Source organism: Mesoplodon mirus, assembly GCF_964341445.2.
Source record: "Mesoplodon mirus genome assembly, chromosome: 6".
NCBI classification, from domain to species: Eukaryota; Metazoa; Chordata; class Mammalia; order Artiodactyla; family Ziphiidae; genus Mesoplodon; species Mesoplodon mirus.
The window spans coordinates 87,364,591-87,387,889 of NC_138982.1; the positions used below are offsets into that span (position 1 = coordinate 87,364,591).

A 23,299-nucleotide genomic window follows, 5' to 3' on the forward strand; every position below is an offset into this window, starting at 1 on the left:
GTGAGCGTGTGTGTACTTGGACATAGATTTTAAAGTATAAACTGGCTCTTTAAAAATAGGCCTGCCATCTGAAAATGAGGAATTGGGACCTGAGACCTGCTGAAGTGTAGAAGAACTTGATGTAGCGTTTTTTAAAATCCCCGCTGAAGTTAATAATGAATTTTAAAAATATATTCAAAATTCATGAATTGAATTTTGAAAATTTAATTAAAAATTAAGAAAACAATTATATGTACTCACATTCTCAAGCCCATTAGTTTTTGTTGTTGTTATAGTCTGCCAAAAATGGGATGGAGTGGGAGATATAAACTGTTCTGTCTACTCTGTTAGCAAAGTGAACCCACGGACCAGAATTTCGTTTGTTTTTTTTTTTTCCTTAAAAAAAAGCCTCCTAAGGCTTGGTTAGAGCAGTTAACTCCAGTGAATACCTCTATTAAAGACTCAGCAAAAGGGTCATCTGTGCCTCTTCAACTGTTCTCACCAAATTTTCCCGTCTCTTCCTGCTGCCAGCTGAGGCAGCCTCCTGGGGGCAAAAAAAATAAGAAAAATGTTTGTATTTTCTCCCTTCAAAACGCTCGTGGGGAGGAATAGGAGAGCATCATGAATAAGTTACTTAAACAAGACAGCAGATAAACACAGTAGTCAATTGAGAAAAAATATGTGAGGTTTATAACTTAAAAAAAAACCTGAGTTTTAAGCTTTAACATTCAAGTTTTTCTTTGTTCTTGAAAGGTCCAGTCTGCTCATTTCAAGGACTGGTTTCAATGTGTTCAGCTATTCATTCTCCCTCCCTCCCTTCCTCCCTCTCTCTTTCTCACCTTGTCTTTCTCTCTCTGTCTCCCCCTCCTGCTCCTGTACCTGCCAACACACACACAGTGGCTATTGAGTTCTGAAGAACTGGAGACTGTTAGAATTGGAACTAAGGTAACAGGCTAAGAAGAAGCTCGATTTGAACATTCAGTGGAAAGGCCCCAAGCCTGATACTTGCAGATATTTCTCTCTTGCCTTGATTGTATTTTTCTGCTCAGCTCTGTTCAGAGATAGCATTTACATTCCTCAGAGCTTTCATTCCAGGAATATAACACTTTGATCCCGAAAAGAGTCTCTACCCCCTAAGTAAGGCTTATTTGACCATTGGAGGAAAGATAGACCATCTGCAAATAATTTGGCTCCTGCTTACATGTAGCTCTAATTATCTTACAGACATGTATGTATGTATGTAAGAGATCATTTTTTACACAAACTCAATTCTGAAAATGTTCAGAGCACAGTAATCTTACTTGATTTATAAGCACGAGTATATGAGATTTTTGTTTGTTTTTGCGGTTCGCGGGCCTCTCACTGTTGTGGCCTCTCCCGTTGCAGAGCGTGCAGGCTCAGTGGCCATGGCTCATGGACCCAGCCGCTCCGTGGCATGTGGGATCTTCCCGGACCGGGGCACGAACCCGTGTCCCCGGCATCGGCAGGCGGACTCTCAACCACTGCGCCACTAGGGAAGCCCGAGTATATTAGATTTACCAGCAGTATTAAGTATTTGATAATTAGAGCTATATGGTCTGGGGGAGGAAATTTATTATTTAATATCTAACGATCTCTGGGTATAATTTTTGGCAAAGGAATGGCAGAGAACATAGTCAATTTTTGTTATAGTAAATTTAATGTTACTTATGGCTTGCTAATATATGTCTATAGAATGTAAAACCATTTCCACAGATAAATTTGTAATTTCTAGAAATACACTAACTTAGGTATGAGTCATAAGTGAGAGTCACCGATTAAATCATTTCTCTCTCGTAGTGTTATTGCTCACATAGAAACAGCTTCAGAAAGTGGTTGATTCCTCTAAACATTTTACATAGCAACTTCTGATGAGGTGAAAATTTTCAGATTTCTCATCATGTAAAAACTTCTAATGTGTCAATCATGGATAAAAGAAATCAACTTTGATGTCATTTCTTTTTCTTTTTTGGTACATACAGGTTGTTTTGAGATGTTTTATACTGCTCCAGGAAGTTTATTTTTATTTTTATTTTAAGACCTTTGGGGTGTACCAGAGATGGCACCCTTTTTCTAAGTAAGGAGTTCAAATTCCAGAGTGATCATGATTTATAAAATGTAATGTATCAGAACTTTGGGAAGAGAAGAACGAGGAAGGAATGTTCTTTTTCAGTGATTTTCAGTCACATATCAGGGTGAATTGCAGTGAAGATCAACTTTTAAAAATCAGGCTTCTTGGGCTTCCCTGGTGGCGCAGTGGTTGAGAGTCCGCCTGCCGATGCAGGGGACACGGGTTCGTGCCCCGGTCCGGGAGGATCCCACATGGCATGGAGCAGCTGGGCCGGTGAGCCATGGGCGCTGAGCCTGCGTGTCCGGAGCCTGTGCTTCGCAACGGGAGAGGCCACAAGAGTGAGAGGCCCGTGTACCGCAAAAAAAAAAAAAAAAAAAATCAGGCTTCTTAATATACAAAATTATTTAAACATTTTAAAGATAATTCGTTTTCCTTGCTCTTCTAACATTGGCCATTTCATGGAGAGGCTAAGATTTATACTCCAAAAAAATGTAGAAATACATTTTAATGGGAGTGAAGTTTTTAAAATTTGAGAAATGGTAAAGACTCACTAATATGCATCTTCTTAGCTTTATCCTTCCTTTGATACATAAGTACTTAGGCTCTTATTTTCTTCCATCTGCTCCATGTCAAACAGGTGGCAGGGAATCTGGTCATTTCCTTAGAAGGATGATTACTCCTCTGCCTTGAAACATTTATTGGGTCCAGTGTCTATTGGATCGGTGTGTGATAGGGACTCATACTTCCAAATCAGTGATTCCCAAATGCCTGCCTTTGGAAGCCATTATATCTCTTATTCTATTAAGGGGCAACAAGAATTTCTCGAAACAAAAGTAGTTCACGACCGATTGAAAATGTTTAATGTGCCATATAGTTCTGTCCCTTGTTTGGGAGAGTTGTTTTTTTTTCTTTCCCCTCATGGAGGAGTTAAGAAAGGGCAAAGGTGGTACAAAAATCAGATAGCTTTGGGTTGATATCCTTCGGAACCTGGAAGTCGTTGTTCTAATTCTGCTGTCTCTCTAAATCTGCCTTTGCCCAGAGATAATGACCTATGGCTGTGTACTTCCAGAGGGCAATAATAATAAGTGATGATTTTATGATACTTTTATGCAAATTAACGGCCAGAAATTAGTTTCTTCTCCGATACCTTTTTGGCTGAAGGATACCATTTCTCCTTCCTCCAGAGTTCAACAGAAAAGGGTCCTTTTTTTACTTAACAATATTCTCCCTGCATTCTACACTTCCTGTGTGAGCCTAAGAGTGTTTCTACTAGAGTCTGTGGGGGACATCAGGTTCAGATTGAGGCAATCCAGGTGTTCTGGGAAGAAGTGTTGAGGAACTTCTTGGACACAGAGCTTCTACTTGTGCCCGCATGCCGCTACCCTGAGACTGCACTTTACCTGCAACTGTGCCTCTGGTCCTAGGACCAGCTATTGGAACATACTGCTCACTCACTCCTCTGTTACAGCAAAGAACCGGCCGGGATGGTACATGCTGTGTAATCAAACACCTAGATGACAAGTACAGCTGATGTTTCTCACTGTTGCCTTAACATTCTCTGAGCCATCTTTAAAGCTGATCTTGTAAAAAACTTACTAGTTAGATGCAAGACTCCCTTTAAACTCAGAGCTTGTATGTGGTGGCCATTCAACATTCTTCTTTCTAGATTTGCACAAACCCTGTCAACTGTAATCGTTTTCTGGCACATGCCTGTGTTCAGATGCTTCATAAACATGAGCCAACCTGGGTTGATAATATTGGGGATAGTATCCAAATTGGTGTTATTTTGGATGACCGCATAATCTGTCACTAGGGATCTCATGAGACATAGAAGACAACTCTTCATTTGTTAACACTTTTTTGAAAAGATGATCATTAATTTTTTTCCCTCAGTTGTGTGTACAGCTATACACCATACTATGTCATAGGAACTTAAAGTTTACTCCATGTCAGTCCCCTCTTCACTTTTCTGGACCTCTGTTCCTCCATCCCCTAAGTCTTAAAACCGTTTTTCATCTGTGAGGCACTGGACATGACTATATTGGTAACTTTTAGGGGGAGTTGAACTGTTGATCTTCCAAGAAGAAAGGGACCAGACAGTGTTGCTTAAAATGCTGCAGTTGTGTTACTGTGAAGAAAAGATTTGCTTCCACTTTCAACAGGAGATATAGATATATATATATAGATATATATATATATATATATATCCATATACACACATATTCATTTCAGTAAAAGTGGGTGGAAAAATCTGAGAACATAGTTACCTTCACAAATTATTTATAGATACACTGGGTGAGAAGCTTACTGTAGGGCAGTCACCAGAAAAGATCTAACTGTAGTGCTTTCAGTAGTGTATGTAATATTTGTAACTATTCTCACGCCAGCAATGTCTGCTGTGCACTGTGTCCTATTACTGTAAATTACCTGGTTTATAATTCTAATGGGAGCTAATTTGTTTTGTAATAGAATCCAGAGCAGATATGTATAATATGGTCAGGATTGTCCTACAGTTGTAAATAAGAATAGGTCCTGTTTATTTTGACATCTTTTTACAAATGCATTGTACTAGGGTGTGAATATTCTGAACCATGCTCTTGTTTAAAGTTTTGAAATTTTTATTGGTAAATGTAACATTTTAATGGTTGTAATAATTATTTGTATAGATATGAATATAGTATTTTATTTAAGAAAATAAACTTTGCATTTTTGCATTGTGAATTCTGCCTTTTCTCATCATCAGTGGCCTGTGCTGCTTCAAACCTGGTATTAAAATGACTTGTCTTACATACTGAAGATTCATGTTCAGGTAATCTTTAAATTTTGCCAAAATGTTTGAAAATGACTCCATGACACATTTCCCATGGGGTTGTGTTTCTGATCAATGAGTCAACCTCAGATAAATCATAATTATGATTAGCACTATATTTTTGGAGTAAACTGTACACCTCTATATTTATTGTAAAAAGTAGAATTAGAATTTCAGATCTGGAGAGAATTGATAGACGATTCAATTTAAACTCTCCTCCTTGTGTATTTGTAGCGGTGGAAACTGAAGCACAAAACTTTGGGACAAGAATTAGGTCTTTCATTACAACTACCCACATCACCTTGTCACATCTCACAAGCATGAAGTTTGAGGGGAAAAATAGGTTGCCGAGGATCTTGTGCAGTATAAAGCTATGTAAAGTTTAAATACCTTTAAATCAAACAATTTATTCTTTGGGGATAGCCTACAGATGTGGGAAAAATGACAAATTGAGGGGAAATTCCCCAGCAGTCCAGTGGTTAGGACTCCACTTTCACTGCTGAGGGCCTAGGTTTGATCCCTGGTCAGAGAACTAAGATCCCACAAGCCACATGGTGTGGCCAAAAAACAAAAAACAATCAACAAAAGTTATAAATTGAGGAAATAAGAAGCCCAAAATTCAGGATAATGGATACTTCTTAGAAAAGGAGGGAGGGAGAAGGTAACGAGAGGTACTTCTAAAACACTGGTAGGGGACTTCCCTGGTGGCCAATGGCGGCCAATGGCCAATTCTTAACAGTGGTTAAGAATCCGCCTGCCAATGCAGGGGACACAGGTTCAAGCCCTGGTCCGGGAAGATCCCACATGCCGCGGAGCAACTAAGCCTGTGCGCCGCAACTGCTGAGCCTGTGCTCTAGAGCCTGTGAGCCACAGCTACCGAGCCCATGTGCTGCAACTACTGAAGACTGCGCGCCTAGAGCCCGTGCTCCGCAACAAGAGATGCCACTATAATGAGAAGCCCGTGCACCGCAACGAAGAGTAGCCCCTGCTCGCTGCAACTAGAGAAAGCCCGCACACAGCAATGAAGACCCAATGCAGCCAAAAATAAATAAATTTATACAACCCCCCCCCCCAAACATTGGTAGGTTCTATTGAATCTGAGAGCAGATGCTCAGGTGTTCATCTCACTTACACCTGACATTTTTGTCTTATGAATGAGTAAAACATGTCCTAATATTAAAACAGGTAAAATGAGTTTAGAGAGCATTTATTTCACATGTTCTCTAGGAAATTAGTGCTCACTATATTTTCCTGGTCTAGCGTTTTGCGAGTTCGGGTTAAAGCTCAGTATTCTGACTATCAAGGGTTTAGAGTTCTTTCTGCTGTTGCCCACTGCCTCTCATACAGAGGTCATAGGTGTATCATATATTTTGGTTATACAGGGAACCCTAATATGCTGTAAAGTGCATACAACCTATAATAGTGCAACCACTGTGCATAGATTCAATATCCCTAAAATGAATGTGCAAGTTATAACAGCTATATATTTAACGTTTTGTTAGCTTTCCAGTTTAGTTAGATGTTTGAAGGAAAGTGATTTTAATAACTTATATCTCTTTAAAAAGCTATCCAGGGAATTTTCACTTTTGGATAGAATGTAATAGCTAGTAGCATGTTATCAATCCCACTGCACCACTAGAACAAAGAATAAATTAGAAAATTATGTTTAGAAAGATACTAAAACCCATCAATATAAGAGGACAAAATTCCTCTGACTATATAAATAGATCTGAACAAAACAGAGAGAGAAAAGGCCTCCCTAGGTGAGGTGAGATCTCTGGCCTTTCTATTTAACCCCTGGGGACATTGGATGAGTATGGGTTGAAAAGGCATAGTGAAAGCTCCCACAGTTTTTTTTTGTTTGTTTGTTTTTTTGCGGTACGTGGGCCTCTCACTGTTGTGGCCTCTCCCGTTGCGAAGCACAGGCTCCGGACGCGCAGGCTCAGCGGCCATGGCTCACCGGCCCAGCTGCTCCATGCCATGTGGGATCCTCCCGGACCGGGGCACGAACCCGTGTCCCCTGCATCGGCAGGCGGACTCTCAACCACTGCGCCACCAGGGAAGCCCTCCCACAGTTTTATGAAGCTTAGGAGACAAATTCCTGCTAGAAGAAGCAGTCTCACCTTCAAGACGTTGAAAACCAGAAGAGAACTGCCTCTAACTACAGCTGCATCCCCGTTCTCACCCAGCTCAACTCTCTAACAGAGGAAAAGCGTGATTCCCTTCTGGTGAAAAATAACACAACTTCAATCTTTGCTGTTCGTTTATGTACAATATCCAGGAAATATATACAATGTCCAGAAAAATGTGACCAATAAGCAGAAGAAAAGGCAGACATATGATAGAGAAAATCAGCAAACCCAAAAGTTGATTTCTGGAAAAGATTAAAAAGAAAACAAAAGAGCTCCTAAGAAAGACTGATCGGGGAAAAAAGAAGATATAAATTACCAATAAAATGAATAGAAAAGGGGACTTCACAAAAGATCATACAAAAGTTAAAATCATAAAAAGATCACTTACAACATTATGCCAATATTATTGACAACTGAGATGAAACGGATGAAATTCTTGAAAAATATGATTTACCGAAAGGAACACAAGAAGAAATAGAAAATCTTTATACCTCTATACCTGTTAGCCAAATTGAATCTATAATTAAAAACCTTCCTACTATGTATTATATAATTCCATTTCTATGAAGTGTTCAGAATAGGCAGATCTAAAGAAACAGAAAATGGATCTGTGGTTGCCTAGGGTTGGGGAGTTCTGGGGAAAGTGAGAGGTGGCTGATAGTGTGTGGGGGGTTTTTGATGGGGGATGATGAAAATGTTCTAAAATTGATTGTGGTGATGGCTGTACAGCTCTGTGAATACACTAAAAACTGTTGAATTGTACACTTTAAATGAGGGAATTCTCTGGTATGTGAATTATATCTCAATAGCTGTTTTGATTTTTTTAAAGGTCTTCCCACAAAAAACCCTCAAGCCCAAGAGATCTTAGGGAGGAATTCCTCTAAATGTTAAAGGAAGAAGTGATACCAATCTACCCAAACTCATGAGGAAGAGGGATCATTTCCAAACCTGTTTTAAGAAGTTAATATAACCTTGATACCAAATCTGTCACAACATTATAGTAAAAGAAAATTATAGCCCAATATCCCTAATAAACATAGTTGTGAAAATTCTTCTTTTTTTTTTTTTTCTGGCTGCAGGATGGCTTGAGGGCCAGAGTTCCCAAAGAGGGGTGGAACCCGGGCCCACAGCAGTGAAAGTGCAGAGTTCTAACCACTGGACCCCCATGGAATTCCCTGAAAATTCTAAACAAAATGTCAGCAAATCAAATCTAGTAATATAAGAAAAGAATAGTACATCGTGACCAAATGTGGTTTATTTCAGGAATGCAAAGATGTTTTAACATTTTAAAATCAATTTATGCAGTTCATTGTATTGACAGAATAAAAGATTAAAAAATATGGTAACTCAATTGCCATATTTTTAAAATTGGTAACTTTTTAGTTGATAAAATTCAGCATCCATTTATGGTAAAAATTCTAAACAAAAGAGGAAGAGAAGGGAGCATTCTCAATCTGATAAAGCATTTCTGCCAAAAAAACCCCAGTAAACAAAACTACAGCTAATATCATACTTAATAATTTCTCCCAAGTTGGGATCAAGACAAAGATGATCAGTGGCAATTGCCACTGAAATCACTGCAGGGATTTTTTTTTGGGGGGGGGGGGGCGGTGGAAATTGACAACCAGATTCTTACATTTATATAGTATTTAATATAATAATTATATAAATGTGAAAGTCCTAGAATAGTCTAGACTCTCTTACAAACAAAGTTAGAAGACTTAAACCACCAGATTTCAAAACTACTCTAGTAGAGTAGATCTTAAAAATCCTCACCACAAGAAAAAAAATTTTTTGTAATTATGTATGGTAAGAGATGTTAACTAGACTTATTGTGATGATGGCTTCACAATATATACAAATATCAAATCATTCTGTTGTACACCTGAAACCAATATAATGTTATATGTGAATTATACCTCAATAAATTTTTTTAAATGACTATAAAGCTCCAATAATTAAAACAGTGTGATATTGGCACAAGGATGGACAGTAGACCAATGGAAGGGAGCAGAAAATTCAGAAATAGATTAGACACATATAGTCAACTTGATTGATGATAAAGGTGCCAATTCCATTTCAATGAGTAAAGGATGGTCTTTTCTGTAAATGGGCTGGAGCAAGTGGATATCAGTACGGAAGGGGAGGAAGCCCTAGACACCTGCCCCCCGCCACCACCTCACATGATAAACAAAATTTAATTTGAGTCGGGTCAAAGACCTAAGTGTAAAAGGTAAAACACTAAAGCTTCTAGAGTAGTGTTTCTTAAAATGTAGTCTCCAGCCTCCCTGGGTTTCTCTGAGACACTTTTAGGGAATCTGTGAGGTCAAAATTATTTTTATGATAGAACCAAGATGTGACATGCCTATATACTGTGTTGACATATGCACTGATGATGCAAAAGCAATGGTGGGTAAAACTGCTAGTACTTTAGCACAAATCAAGGCAGTGGCACTGACTACTGTGCTAGTAGTAACAGTCACTGTATTTTTAATCATCATAAAGTCATAGTAAAAAACCAAAACAAAACAACGTAGTTTGGAATCTCCTGGATGAAGCAACAGAAATTAACAATTTCATTCAATCTTAACTCTTGGGTATGCTTCCTTTTAATATCCTTTTTAAATATTGTGTGAGCACATGGGAAGCAAACATAAAGTACTTCTGCTGCAAGCCAGAGGATGGTGGTTTTCACAAGGAAACGCACTGGTGTTAAATTACAGAATGAACTCCTGGTTTTCTTTATGGAATACTATTTTTAGCTGAGAGAATGACTAAAATCTATAGTTATTCAGACTTGGGTATTTGGCAGACATTTTCTCAAAAATGAATGAAATGTACATGCACTGTATCCACTACTGTGAGCTTAACAGGTTCCCATTAAGACCTCTCTGATGAGATCAGTAGTGATATAAATGAATAGTATATGTATACACGTATATATAATTAATAATTATATAATTAAATTTGTAATGTTTGAAAGATTTGCACAATTCAGTGAGCCAATATTTTCCAAGTGACTGAGGCATGCTGTTACAAAACCATGCATGGGTAAAAAGATCCATTCAAATTGAAAGATAGACCAGTGGATTTTAGCTATTTAGCTATTTTTCATCTCCAATGAAAGGGATAAGCCTTAGATGACAGGGAATGAAAAAGAGGTAGGATAAAATCATGGAGTTTTTAAAAATTTAGTTCAGGAAAAATCATGAAAATTTCGAATATAGAGATATTCAGAAAGAACGCAGAGCTCCATTTCCCTAAGACTGGAGGAGCAAAGGGTAATTCTATGTCAACATTTGTCACCACTTAGCCCTCCTTGTACTTCAATAAGAATAGCAAGACCCTACTTCAGGAAAACCATATGATGAACTGCAAACCCCGCCCCCCTTGGAGTTCACAGGGGTCAAAAAAGTCTAAAAATTGGTTTCTTTTTGCAGAGGAATCCCGTCCAAGTGAAAACTCTATTACTATGGCCTTTTAGAAACTCATTGAGAAAGGCTGATCCATGACCCTCGCCAGCTTATTTGAATTCATGTGTGTTAAGGCCTAAGATTCAGCAGGCCATTAACCTTATTGACGATGGTGCCTTAATATTGAGGAGACATTTGAACTTAGCCACACAAATATATCTTGTCCCCGCCAAAACCGTGGGTAATTAGTCAAATCCATTTCCCCTGACTTCACTAATCAAAGTCATTTTAAGGCTTGCCTGTTCTCCAAAAAGCACGTGGCCCAAACAAGAAACTGTTTGCCTGAGTTTCTTTCCAGGAATTTGGAGCAGGTTGTATCTAGCACAGCTGAGCTGGTTGAAACCAGGTGGGACCACTGACCTTCCAACTGGGCATGCGCGAGTGTCCACCCGTGACCTTTGAAACGTGCAGAGGCACGTAGCCTAGCTACGCCTGCGCAGTACGGTGATGACCGCACCTTTTCCCAATCGCCTTTCCCCACCTCGCCTGCTTCCCACACTCTCCGTGCCTCAGACAGCCGGCTTCTTCATTCCTCGTCCCATAAATACCCCCGCCTCTTATCTTCGGGCGGGACGATTTGAGACTTGTTCTCCCGTTTTCTCCTTTGGCTGCCTTGCGGATAAGCCGTGTCTTTGCTGTAGACGTCAGCGTCTCCGCGTTTTGGTTGCTGTGCTTCAGGTAAAATGAACCCGGTTCCCTAACACCACCAAACAGAATTTAAAAACAAAGCAAAAAAATGACTGTAGGGGCTTCCCTGGTGGCGTGGTGGTTGAGAGTCCGCCTGTCGAGGCAGGGGACGCGGGTTCGTGCCCCGGTCCGGGAAGATCTCACATGCCGCGGAGCGGCTAGGCCCGTGAGCCATGGCCGCTGAGCCTGCGCGTCCGGAGCCTGTGCTCCGCGGCGGGAGAGGCCACAACAGTGAGAGGTCCGCATACAAAAAAAAAAAAGACTGTAAGCTGGGCAAAATTATGGTAGACATAATTTTGGGTTTTACGTTGCTTCAGGCAGAGGCCAGTTGTATCTTCACTAATAATGCTTTTCCTTAGTTTCACCAGGGGACGTTAGAATCATTTCAAAACCAGAGCGACCCTCCCAGGCTTCCTCTGGGACCTGTTTTGTCACCCGTAGGCTGAAGTCCCTGTTCATCCAGGCTGAACATACAGGCTTTCCCTACAGAACATTTGGTGATAAGGGTCGGGGGAAACGTTTGCAGCTGGCATCCCCTGGGCTGTAGTAGCTATAGATGCTGGAGAGAGGAGGAAGTCTAGGTTTTCTTTGAGATTCCCAGAGTAGAACTGGCAGTAATGAGGTGTGACTTTATACACAGCCAGACTTTCCACTTGGCCCCAGCTTTGGCAGCAAGTTTTTCATCTGCGTTGGAGTATTAAGGGCCAAAGACAATGAAATGCAGCAATTAAAGGGCAAGGAGGGGGGCTGGGGCTGTGAGGTGTGATAATTCTGGGCAGTTTCTCTGAAGGTGAAGAGGCCTCCCAGCCCCTTCAGGGCCTCCTGGAACTGAGGACCGGAAACAGCATAGCTGGTTTCAATGAGGGGCTCCCTTGGGCGAGAGGTGCCAGCCCAGCAGGGAGACCTGCTCTGGCCCTGCCACCCTACAGGATTCGAGAGGTGCAGGTGAGGACCTTCTCTCTGCGGGCACCGCTCCAGGTGCTCTACACAGCTCCACCTCTGTCACCTTCATGTAGCGTCATGTAGATGTGGCAATAAAGATCAGAGAGTTCCAGCAATTTGCACAAGGTCACACAGCAAGCAGGTGAACATATGTGGACTAAAGTCTGACTCAAGAATTTTTCTCGGATTCAACTGTTCCTTCTATGAAGAACGTTTCTCTTTGTTTTTCCCTTTTTCCCACGTTTTAGACAGACTGTCTCCCAGGAGGAGAAACATTTGGGTATTATTTGTTTCCCTGACACATGCATTTTGCGACCCCCCAGGACATTCTGGTGGCTGCTTGGAGCTACAAAAGTAGAAGCTGCCACTCTCTTTACCCCAGGAGCTGACTCGGTGATCTCCTTCAACCATGGAAAGTCCCTTCCCCAGAGAGACTCTGGTTTTCCACTGGCTTCTCCTGCTGCTAAAATAAAACCGGGCTAATCCCTCAGCCATCCAATGTTAACAGGTGGGGCTGCCTCCCCAGCATTTGTCAGAGGTGTGAAGAGGCCTTTTTTATGTGCAGTTTTGCCCCTCTGGCTGCCACATCTCTGTCCTCCAAGGGAACTGCTCTTATTACCCTGGGCCTCTCTGCCAAGAGCCTCTTCTCAGTGGCTGGCTGGCTCCCGTTACCCTCCTGTTGGACTCGGCTTTCAGAGTCGCCTTCCCTTCTCTTGTAAAGAGAGAAGTGCATGAGGACAGACAAAAGTCACACGGGCCTGTGCTACATGTGGATGAAGGACCACTGTGAGTAACTGTGGCTGCCCCCTCCACCCCGCGTTCCTATCAACCCTACAGACGCAGCTGAACGACTTTCTTGTGGCCTCCAACCATGCACAAATCGGCACTATAGAAAAAGCTAGCAACAGGTACGTTTAGAATTGATATTTATAAGAGCAGGTTTGGCCTGGGTTTTTAGTCCTGCTGCAGAGAACAGAACTGACCACAACGTGTGAGTTTGTAGCACAAGACAGACTGTCAGAAAACGGTCAAGAATACAGCAGCACAATCCACCATTTCTCTGGGGCCCCTTCCCCATTTCCATGGACATATTTCCCAGACAAGCTACCGAACAGGTAACGTGTCCTACAATTTATTCACTTCAGGCCACAGGGCTGCTTGAACAGACTTTGTCGTTTGCATTCTGCACCACCCCACACCCCTGCTTTTTTTTGGATTTGAAAACTTTTAGTGCATTAAAAATAAAAGAATTAGGTCAAATCAGCCAAGTTAAACAGGTTCGAAATTTATTTTAAATGTTAGATTGATACAGCCATTTAATAGGTGGCCTTCATATGGCCTATGGAAGCCAACAATTTTTAAGGAATTAAGAATAACAGAACACCAATTATGAATTTGGCGGCATTTTAGAAAAAAAATCATAATGTTTCATTGAAAGCATCTTTGTGTTCTTAAAATCAGGGAAAGTTTGCCATTCAAACTTCCAAAATGTGTTTTTGAACATTATTTTAGAGAAAGAATTATATATATATATATATATTTAAAAAAGAATGAAGGATCCTTCTAATGAAAGATCAAGAAAGCAGAGGTGAGAAGGTGACTTCAATTTCACCGGCAAATATATCTTTGTGTGCACATTTGCATGTAAACCTGATGATGTCATATCACAGGTAATACAGGAGTTTTGTCAAAATGGGACTTCCTGGGGGCAGAGCTGCTGGACAGTGAGAGAGTGAAGTGGGACACTGAGCATTTCAACACCATCCTGGGGAGTGAATGTGAATCAGGTGTGTCAGAGAGACAACTGCCCCGCCCCGAAACCGGCTGAGCTCTTTGCAACTGGAGAGGAGGCGTGAGATGCGTTCACCCTGAGAGTGGCCTCCAGAGAAACTCAGGAGAAAGTCTAAAGCCCCTGATCTGCATAAAGCAGCAGAGGAGGGGCTTGGCCGGTTGTACAGGAGCCTGAGAGCAGTGCCCCTGCTTAGAAAACTTACTTCTTCCCCAAGGGTGATGCAGGCACGGAATGGAGCTGTTTGACTTGGAGGCCTAATTGCCTTCGCTGAATCTGCTCCAGGAGCCCAAGTCCTTAACGTGAGGCCTGAGTGCTTGATGCTTATGTCGCCAGTCTCCTAGTGCTGTTGGTCATTCCTCTTGCGCCTCCTGCTGCTGGAAGAGTTTTCCCATTTCCCCTTCCACCGTGGAGCTGGTCTGTGTAGAAGTGGCCTTCCCAAGAAGGTAGAGCCTGAGTCAGGGGGTCAACACACAGCGGTGAGATGAAGACACCAAGGAACAGGGAAGCACCCACACCTTGGTCTCAGGGACAGTTACCTGCCAGGAGCAGGTGACCCAGCCTGATGTAGAGTCCTCCTAATGCAGTTAGGAACCTGGGGGAAGCGTACAGCATTCCTTTGGTGGAGGTGACGAGCTGGTGCTACAAGACATCTGTCCCAGTTGGGTAGGGCCTTGGGGCCACCCCTCTACCAGACTCCAAGGAATCACATCATTCCAGGACTTCGGAGAAGTGGGCTGGTGTTTTGGGATGTCTAGAGCAGCAGATGTTACAGAGGTGCATGGGGGCCACCCTGGAGTTTCTGGGCGGGGAGGCAGCTGGAGGGCGGAGAGCAGCATGGTCCCCCCTGTGGCTGGCGAATCTCAGGTGAGGGTGGGAGTGGTCCCAAGGTCAACTTCGATGCAGCTTTTGTCCATGTCTAACTCAGAGTAGTGACAGAAGGGGATGGTGGGTGTTTTTCGACTCTGAAGGGCTTGACTCTGTCCACAGTTGCTGCCTCCCTTCTGCTTCCCTTCTTGCAGGTTTGGGTCCCCCTGTAGCTCCTCTCCTCCCTGCGGGAATGTGTATAGAGCCAACCCAACAGAGGGTGAGTGGAGCATTTGGCAGTGCTTACTTTGCTGCAGTCTCTGTATTTTTCATGAAACAGCACCAAGATTGGTTGCTCTCTCTCCCCGCTCTCCATGCTGGAGGCTTAAAAGACAGGGATCTGGTCTCTCCGAACCACATCCAGGTCATCATCCAGGGTTAACAAAACCTGAAATGAGAGAGGCAGAGAAATGAGAGGAACCCACAGTTGCAATAAGTCCCTGTTTTCTCTCAAAGACTCACAAGTGCCGTTACTTGTTTTCATGTCTTCTGCAGCTTTTTGCAACGCCGTGCTCTTAACAGGCACTTGTCGTAATTACATAGTTCATGTATTAATTCAAATATTTATCAAGGGCCTACTAAGTGCTATTCCAGGTGCTAGAGATATGGCTTAGAACAAAAGAGACAAAAATCCCTACCCTGGTGGGGCTTACATTTGAGAGAGGGCTTCAGACATGAAGCAAATGCATGAGCAAAGTCAAGTATGTTAGCTAGTAATATGTACTAAGGATAATAATTAAACTGTGGTGGGGATATAGGAAGTGTGGGATGGGGTGAGGTCAAAAAAATTTTTTTGGTTAAAATTTTAGTTCTCTAAATTTTGTATTTTTATTTTATATTGGAGTACAGTTGATTAACAATGTTATGTTAGTTTCAGGTATACAGCAAAGTGATTCAGTTGTAAATGTATAAAATTTTGTTTTTCATTGGGTGGCCAGGGACATCATTACCACTTAGGAGGGGACATTTGGGTCGGGACCTAAAAGGAATGAAATCTTGTTGCATAGAATATTGCCATATAAGAATTGTACCCTAATCCTCCACTTTTAGTTCCCTCTACCATCACTCTCTCCACATGGAACCCTTAGCTCCACTTTTGTTGTCTCTGTCTCTCTAGAGAAGGTGACTGTCAAAGATAAAAGCCTTCAGGAATGATGTTTACACGGACTGGTTAAACTTTCCAAACTGGCCACGAGGGGGTAGCCCTGCTCCACTCTTGAGGTTACATGGACAAGACTAAAGTAAGTGGGCAGCGTGAAACCAGGAGGCCTAATATTGGGCTGGCCGAAAGGTTCGTTCGGTTTTTTCCGTAAGATGGCTCGAGTAGCACTTAGTTGTCTTTAACTTCATTTGAAACAATTTTGTTAGATTGTGTGTGACAGCTGTCATATCAGCGTGCATTTAAAAAAAGACCTATCAAAATTGGTGAATTTTTGTGTAGCCATTTTAATACTGAAGATGGAAGGAAAAAAGCAACGTTTTCGGCATATTATGCTTTATTATTTCAAGAAAGGTAAAAACAACTGAAACGCAAAAAAAAGATTTGTGCAGTGTATGGAGAAGGTGCTGTGACTGATGGAACATGTCAAAAGTGGTTTGTGAAGTTTTGTGCTGGAGATTTCTCGCTGGATGATGCTCCACAGTCGGGTAGACCAATTGAAGTTGATAGCGATCAAATCGAGACATTAATTGAGAACAATCAACGTTATACCACATGGGAGATAGCCGACATACTCAAAATATCTAAATCAAGTGTTGAAAATCATTTGCACTAGCTTGGTTATGTGAATCACTTTGATGTTTGGGTTTCACATTAAGTTAAGCGAAAAAAACCTTCTTGACTGTATTTCCGCATGTGATTCTCTACTTAAACGTAATGAAAACGTTCTGGTTCTGGGCTTCCCTGGTGGTGCAGTGCTTAAGAATCTGCCTGCTAATGCAGGGGACACGGGTTCGATCCCTGGACGGGGAAGATCCCACATGCCGCAGAGCAACTAAGCCCGTGCGCCACACCTACTGAGCCTGCGTGCCACAACTACTGAAGCCCGTGCACCTAGAACCCGTGCTCCGCAATGAGAAGCCCGTGCACTGCAATAAAGAGTAGCCCCCGCTCGCCGCAACTAGAGGAAGCCCGTGCACAGCAACGAAGACCCAACACGGCCAAAAGTAAAAACAAACATAAAAAGTTCCGTTTTTAAAACAAATTGTGACAGGCAACGAAAAGTTGATACTGTACAATAAAGTGGAATGGAAGAGACCGTGGGGCAAGCGAAATGAACCACCACCAACCACACCAAAGGTCGATCTTCATCCAAAGAAGGTGATGTGTAAATGGTGGGATTGGAAGGGAGTCCTGTATTATGAGCTAATTCCAGAAAATCAAATGATTAATTCCAACAAGTTCTGCTCCCAATCAGACCAACTGAAAGCAGCACTCGACAAAAAGCATCCAGAATTAGTCAGCAGAAAACGCATAATCTTCCATCAGGATAACGCAAGACTGCATGCTTCTTTGATGACCAGGCAAAAACTGTTACAGCTTGGCTGGGAAGTTCTGATTGATCAGCCGTATTCACCAGACATTGCACCTTTGGATTTCCATTTATTTTGGTCTTTACAAAATTCTCTTAATGGAAAAAAAATCAATTCCCTGGAAGACTGTAAAAGGCACCTGGAACAGTTCTTTGCTCAAAAAGATAAAAAGTTTTGGGAAGATGGAATTATGAAGTTGCCTGAAAAGTGGCAGAAGGTAGTGGAACAAAAGGGTGAATACATTGTTCAATAAAGTTCTTGGTGAAAATGAAAAATGTCCTTTATTTTGACTTAAAAACTGAAGGCACTTTTTGGCCAACCCAGTGTTATTTGTTAAATGACCTTGTGTACAGGCACCATGGGCTTTTATTTTGGAAAAGTCAAAATTAAGATGGAAGTAGGCTGGGAGTTCTCATCCTGGGTGGTTATGATAGGCATGGCTTCTGGAAAGGTGTTTGGGCAAAAAATGGAGGGACTACTGGAGAGATTTGGAAGAGACTGGTTAGAAGGCAAAAAGAGGCCTGGCTGCTATCCTGAGCCACTCCAAGAACTTGTGAAATGTTTGTAAGACATGCAGTGGGACTGGAAGAGGGGGAGGAATGTGAGTATAGCCCAAGAAGGAATAACCTAGTGTGGCTGAGATTGTAGCCAATGCCAAAAGTGGTTCCCGGGGGATTTGGGCATGTGAGGTCTAATCAACAATTCAGTCCAAACATTGCACACCTGAAGGAAAATTACTTTATCACTCTGTGTCTTAAAGTATTGAAGAGTAAAAGGAGAATGAAAATAAAGATCCAACCGAAGGATACAGTGTAAAAAAAGAAATAAGATATTCTGTACATTGAATTATAATGAAGACTTGGAAAGGGAAATTAAAAATACAAAAGGGGATGTAAGAAAGAGGGGAAGAGGAAAAAAGGGGTACAGGATGTAAAACGAGAAGAAATGAAAAAAGTTTTTATGAACTCACCAAGAATGAGAAAAACAGGGCAGTAGCAGAGAGGAAGTGCCAGACGTCATGGTCATCAAAGAAATCCAGCAGGATACACTCTCGATTCTTCTCTCGGGATTCGGCTGGCGTTCCCTGGAAGAAGGTGAGGCAGGATATAGTGGGGGCATTCCCACAGTTCAACTCCTTAGAGAGCTGAGTATCCAGAAACCTAAAAAGTCACTACTAGATGCCTGGGTCAAAAAGTTAGCTTCCAAGAAAACATACGTCCACGCAAAAAATTGACCACAGTTGTTCACAGCAGCAACATTCATAAAAGCCAAGATGTCCATAGACTGATGAACGGGTAGATAAAATGAGGTATATCCATACAATGGAATATTCAGCAATAAAAACATGAAGTACTGATAACATCTACACATGGGTGGACCTAGGAACCATTATGAAGAGAAGCCAGAATCAAAGACCACATGTTATGTGATTCCATTTATATGAAATGTCCAGAATAGGTAGATGTGTAGAGACAAAAGATAGATGAGTGGTTGCCTAAGGCTAAGGGGTTAGGGAGAAATGGTGATTGACTGCTAAGGGATGCAGGTTTTTTCCTGGGGTGATAAAAATGTTCTAAAGTTGCCTGTGGTGATTATGGTGACGGAGAGCTAAGGCTTCTTCCCTGTTCTGTGCCTCAGATACATCACCAGTTTCCTAGGCCTCAGCTTTTCTATCTGTGAAATGGATTTATAAACACCTGCACCTGTGTATTTCTTTATGGATGGTGACTATGATAAGGTGGAGAAGATACACTAAGCAAGGTTTCTGTACATATTAAACATCCACTGGGAACAGGATCATAATCATAATATGACACATAATGAAGATCACACTTGCAGTGTCGGTAGAGCTTTGTTTGTAAGAGGTGCCACCCTGATAATGATGACCTGCCATTTATTGAGCAGTCACGTGTGGATATTTAAAACCATCCCCTTTAGAGAAAGCATTCATATCAGAGAACATAAAAAAGATAAACAGCAACAAGCACATGAAGAGAGGGAGGTAGGAAGGTCAGAAAGGCAAGATGGAGAGAGAATGTCATCCTGGAAAAGAAAACTGCCCTCTTACCTCCCAGCTGCTGAGATTCTGGAAGAAAAAATACAGGGCGGCGGCCCACACCGCAGCCGTGGCAACGATGCAGAAGAGCGGGATCAGGAGGATCTTCTCGGAGCTGCGAAGCTGTGGGTGAGAAGTGCTGCTGCCAAGCTGCACGCGTCACCCGAGGAGGGCCCGCGGTGCCCGGCTCCCAACCGCCACTCTTACCTTCATGATGATGTAAAAGGCCAGGTAGAGCAGCAGGTTACAGATGAAGATGCCCAGCATGTAGGAGGCAAAGTCCCTGGGTCGATAGATCAGTCCAAAGAGGGCACTGAGCACACAGAGGAATTATTTTGTAGCTATGAAGGTGGATTTGTAACATTATTGGCTTTTTCACTCCCACACCCCCATTTCTGGTGGGAGGGGAATTTAAAAATGTTGAACATATTATAAGTAACTTTCAATTCATTACATCTTCAGAACATTCATTTTTAACGATTGTGAGGTTCCTATCAGTGGATGTACCATAAGCAATCATCCTACCTCTCTAGTTGAAATGAAGAGTTTTCTCTTTGTCCGTCAGTTGTGCACTATTATTAAAAACTGCAATAAATACCTTCAGACATATTGTGCTTTTTTTTCTTTTTGCATTCAAGATGATTAGAATAGATTATTAGACATAGAATTATCTCGATACTTGGCTTGACACACATTACCAAATTTTTGCTAGCTGTCTAAATGAATAGTGAAGTTTATTTTGGTTGGGGTTTGGCCTTAATTTTCCTCCAAATTTCTATTCCGTTCTAACAAAAGTCTTTATTATACAGCCTTTCCTTATCTCCTGGTTTTGAAAGCTTGTTTTTAATACAGACACACCATGTACATATATATATATATATATATATAGTTGGATTTCTGGCCTCTTCGTCCTGATTCACTAATTTATAATTTCTAGTTTTGGAGCAGTGGCTCATCGTGTTATTGTTGTTTTATAATATGTTAGATTATCTAACAAAGGTTAGGCTAGCTTGCACTATCCAATGTGGTAACCACATGTGGCTATTTAAATAAAAATTAATAAAAATTAAATAAAACTGAAAATTCATTTCCTAGGTCACACCACATTTCAAGTGCTCAATAACCACAAGTGGCTAATAAACACATCACTCCAGAAAGTTCTACTGAATAATGCTGGGCTGTCACTATACACCTCTGCCCCTCCTTTCTCCGGTCAACCTTTTGCAGAGACCTTTGACAATTATGTCTAACTAGGTAAATAATTTCAGAATAAAATCCTGTTAACTTCATTCCATTTCTAATTCTAAATTTACACATTAACTTGAGAATTGATATCTTTACAATAGTTAATCTTCTCACCCAGGGCATGCCATCTTTCTTCATTTAGCTAAGTTTTCCTCTATGTCTCCTAATAAGGTAATTAAATTTTCTGCAGAAAGATTCCATACATCTTTCAAAGTTTATTCCTAAGTATTTCAAGTGGAAAGCTGTTATTAATGGACTGTTCTTGTTCATTTTTAAAAAATTAATTTTTTTATTGAAGTATAGTTGATTTACAATGTTATGTTAATTTCTGCTGTACAGCAAAATGACTCAGTTATACACATCTATACATTCTTTTTAATATTCTTGTCCATTATGATTTGTCCCAGGGTATTGAATATAGTTCCCTGTGCTATACAGTAAGACCTTGTTCATCCATTCTATATGTAATAGTTTGCATCTACTAACCTCAAACTCCCAGTCCATCCCTCCTCTGCCCCCCTACACTTGGCAACCACAGGTCAGTTCTCTATGTCTGTGAATCTGTTTCTGTTTCGTGAATAGGTCCATTTGTGCCATATTTTAGATTCCACATGTAAGTGATATCATATGATATTTGTCTTCCTCTTTCTGACTTACTTACTTAGTATGATAATCTCTAGTTGCATCCATATTGCTGCAAACGGCATTATTTCAGTTTTTATGGCTGAGTAGTATTCCATTGTATATATGTACCACAACTTCTTTATTCATCTGTCAATAAACATTTAGATTGTTTCCATATCTTGGCTATTGTGAGTAGTGCTTCTATGAACATAGGGGTGCATGTATCTTTTTGAATTATAGTTTTCTCTGGATATATGCCCAGGAGTGGGATTGCTGGATCATATGGTAATTCTATTTTTAGTTTTCTGAGGAACCTCCATACAGTTTTCCATAGTGGCTGCACCAACTTACATTCCCACCAACAGTGTAGGGGGGTTCACTTTTCTCCACACCCTCTCTAGCATTAGTTATTTGTAGACTTTTTTTTTTTTTTTTTTTTTTTTGCAGTACACGGGCCTCTCACTGTTGTGGCCTCTCCCGTTGCAGAGCACAGGCTCTGGACGCGCAGGCTCAGCGGCCATGGCTCACGGGCCCAGCCGCTCCGCGGCATGTGGGATCTTCCCAGACCGGGGCACGAACCCGTGTCCCCGCATCGACAGGCGGACTCTCAACCACTGCGCCACCAGGGAAGCCCTGTAGACTTTTTAATTATGGCCATTCTGACCATTGTGAGGTAGTTTTGATTTGCATTTCTCTAATAATTAGTGATGCTGAGCACCTTTTCATGTGCCTGTTGGCCATCAGTATGTCTTCTTTGGAGAAAAGTCTGTTTAGGTCTTCTGCCCATTTTTTGATTGGGTTGTCTTTTTGTTATTGAGTTGTATGAGCTGTTTATATACTTTGGAAATTAAGCCCTTTTGGGTCGCATTGTTTGCAAATATTTTCTCCCATTCCATAGGTTGTCTTTTTGTTTATGGTTTCCTTTGCTGTGCAAAAGCTTGTAAGTTTGATTAGGTCCCATTTGTTTATTTTTGTTTTTATTTATATTGCCTTGGGAGACTGACCTAAGAAACTTTGGTATGATTTATATCAGAGAATGTTTTGCCTATAATCTTTTCTAGGAGTTTTATGGTGTCATATCTTATGTTTGTCTTTAAGCCATTTTGAGTTTATGTTTGTGTATGGTGTGAGGGTGTGTTCTAACTTCATTGATTTACATGTGGCTGTCCAGTTTTCCCAACACCACTTACTGAAGAGACTGTCTTTTTCCCATTGTATATTTTTGCCTCCTTTGTCAAAGATTGATTGACCGTAGGTGTGTGTGTTTATTTCTGGGCTCTCTATTCTGTTCCATTGATTCATATGTCTGTTTTTGTGCCAGTACCCCACTGTTTTGATTACTGTAACTTTGTAGTATTGTCTGAAGTCTGGGAGGGTTATGCCTCCTGCTTTGTTCTTTTTCCTCAGGATTGCTTTGTATTTTATGGTTCCATACAAATTTTAGGATTATTTGTTCTAGTTCTGTGAAAAATGTCATGGGTAATTTGATAGGGATCACATTAAATCTGTAGATTGCTTTGTGTAGTATGGCTATTTTAACAACATTAATTCTTCCAATCCAAGAGCATGGGATATCTTTCTGTTGATTGTTAAGTCTGATTGCAGACTTGGGCTTGATTTTAGTTCTACTAGAGGCAGGGACAAGCTAGGTGATTCTGACCCTGCAGACACTATCATCAGTTGTTCAGTATCGTATCTCCTATCAGCGCCCTCTGTCCTGTCTTACAGAGTCTCCAGGACTGTGGGGTCTTCCCTAAAAGGGTGGCTGAGAGAGCATCGCAGGTGACCACGGCCAAGAATCACCCATCCTGACGTGTCCCTGAATAAAGGACAGTCCTTCACAGGTATGGACCTTCCCCGAGGTAAACCCTGGGGCAACAATATTGTGGGAAGTTTCTTCCAAAAGCATGTGGCCCCGAAATAAGATTCAAATTCTCATGACTTGATTCTGGCTTTCCCTGATGGTGTGCTTCTTTCTTTGTATCTGGTATCTTAAAGGGAGGAGGAGTAGGGTGTCACCTTTCTATCAAAGGTCACTGACCCAGAGGAGCACATCAGCTAAGAACCACTAATAA

The 23,299-nt window shown here is 41.4% G+C and overlaps 1 protein-coding gene across 5 annotated transcripts in view; it reads right to left on the reverse strand.

The window, feature by feature from the left end:
* Positions 1–15,052: 15,052 nt before the first annotated feature.
* The window catches only part of SIDT1 (SID1 transmembrane family member 1), a gene marked incomplete at its 5' end in the record, with an annotated part of 86,426 nt that continues 78,179 nt past the window's right edge, over positions 15,053–23,299 (reverse strand). For all 5 annotated transcript variants that reach the window (XM_082624796.1, XM_082624795.1, XM_082624793.1 and 2 more), the window contains 4 exons: positions 15,053–15,155; positions 18,270–18,383; positions 19,368–19,478; positions 19,563–19,668. In XM_082624796.1, the coding sequence (XP_082480922.1) occupies positions 15,093–15,155; positions 18,270–18,383; positions 19,368–19,478; positions 19,563–19,668 (394 nt within the window). In that variant the 3' untranslated portion in view covers positions 15,053–15,092. The remainder of the gene's footprint in view (positions 15,156–18,269; positions 18,384–19,367; positions 19,479–19,562; positions 19,669–23,299) is intronic.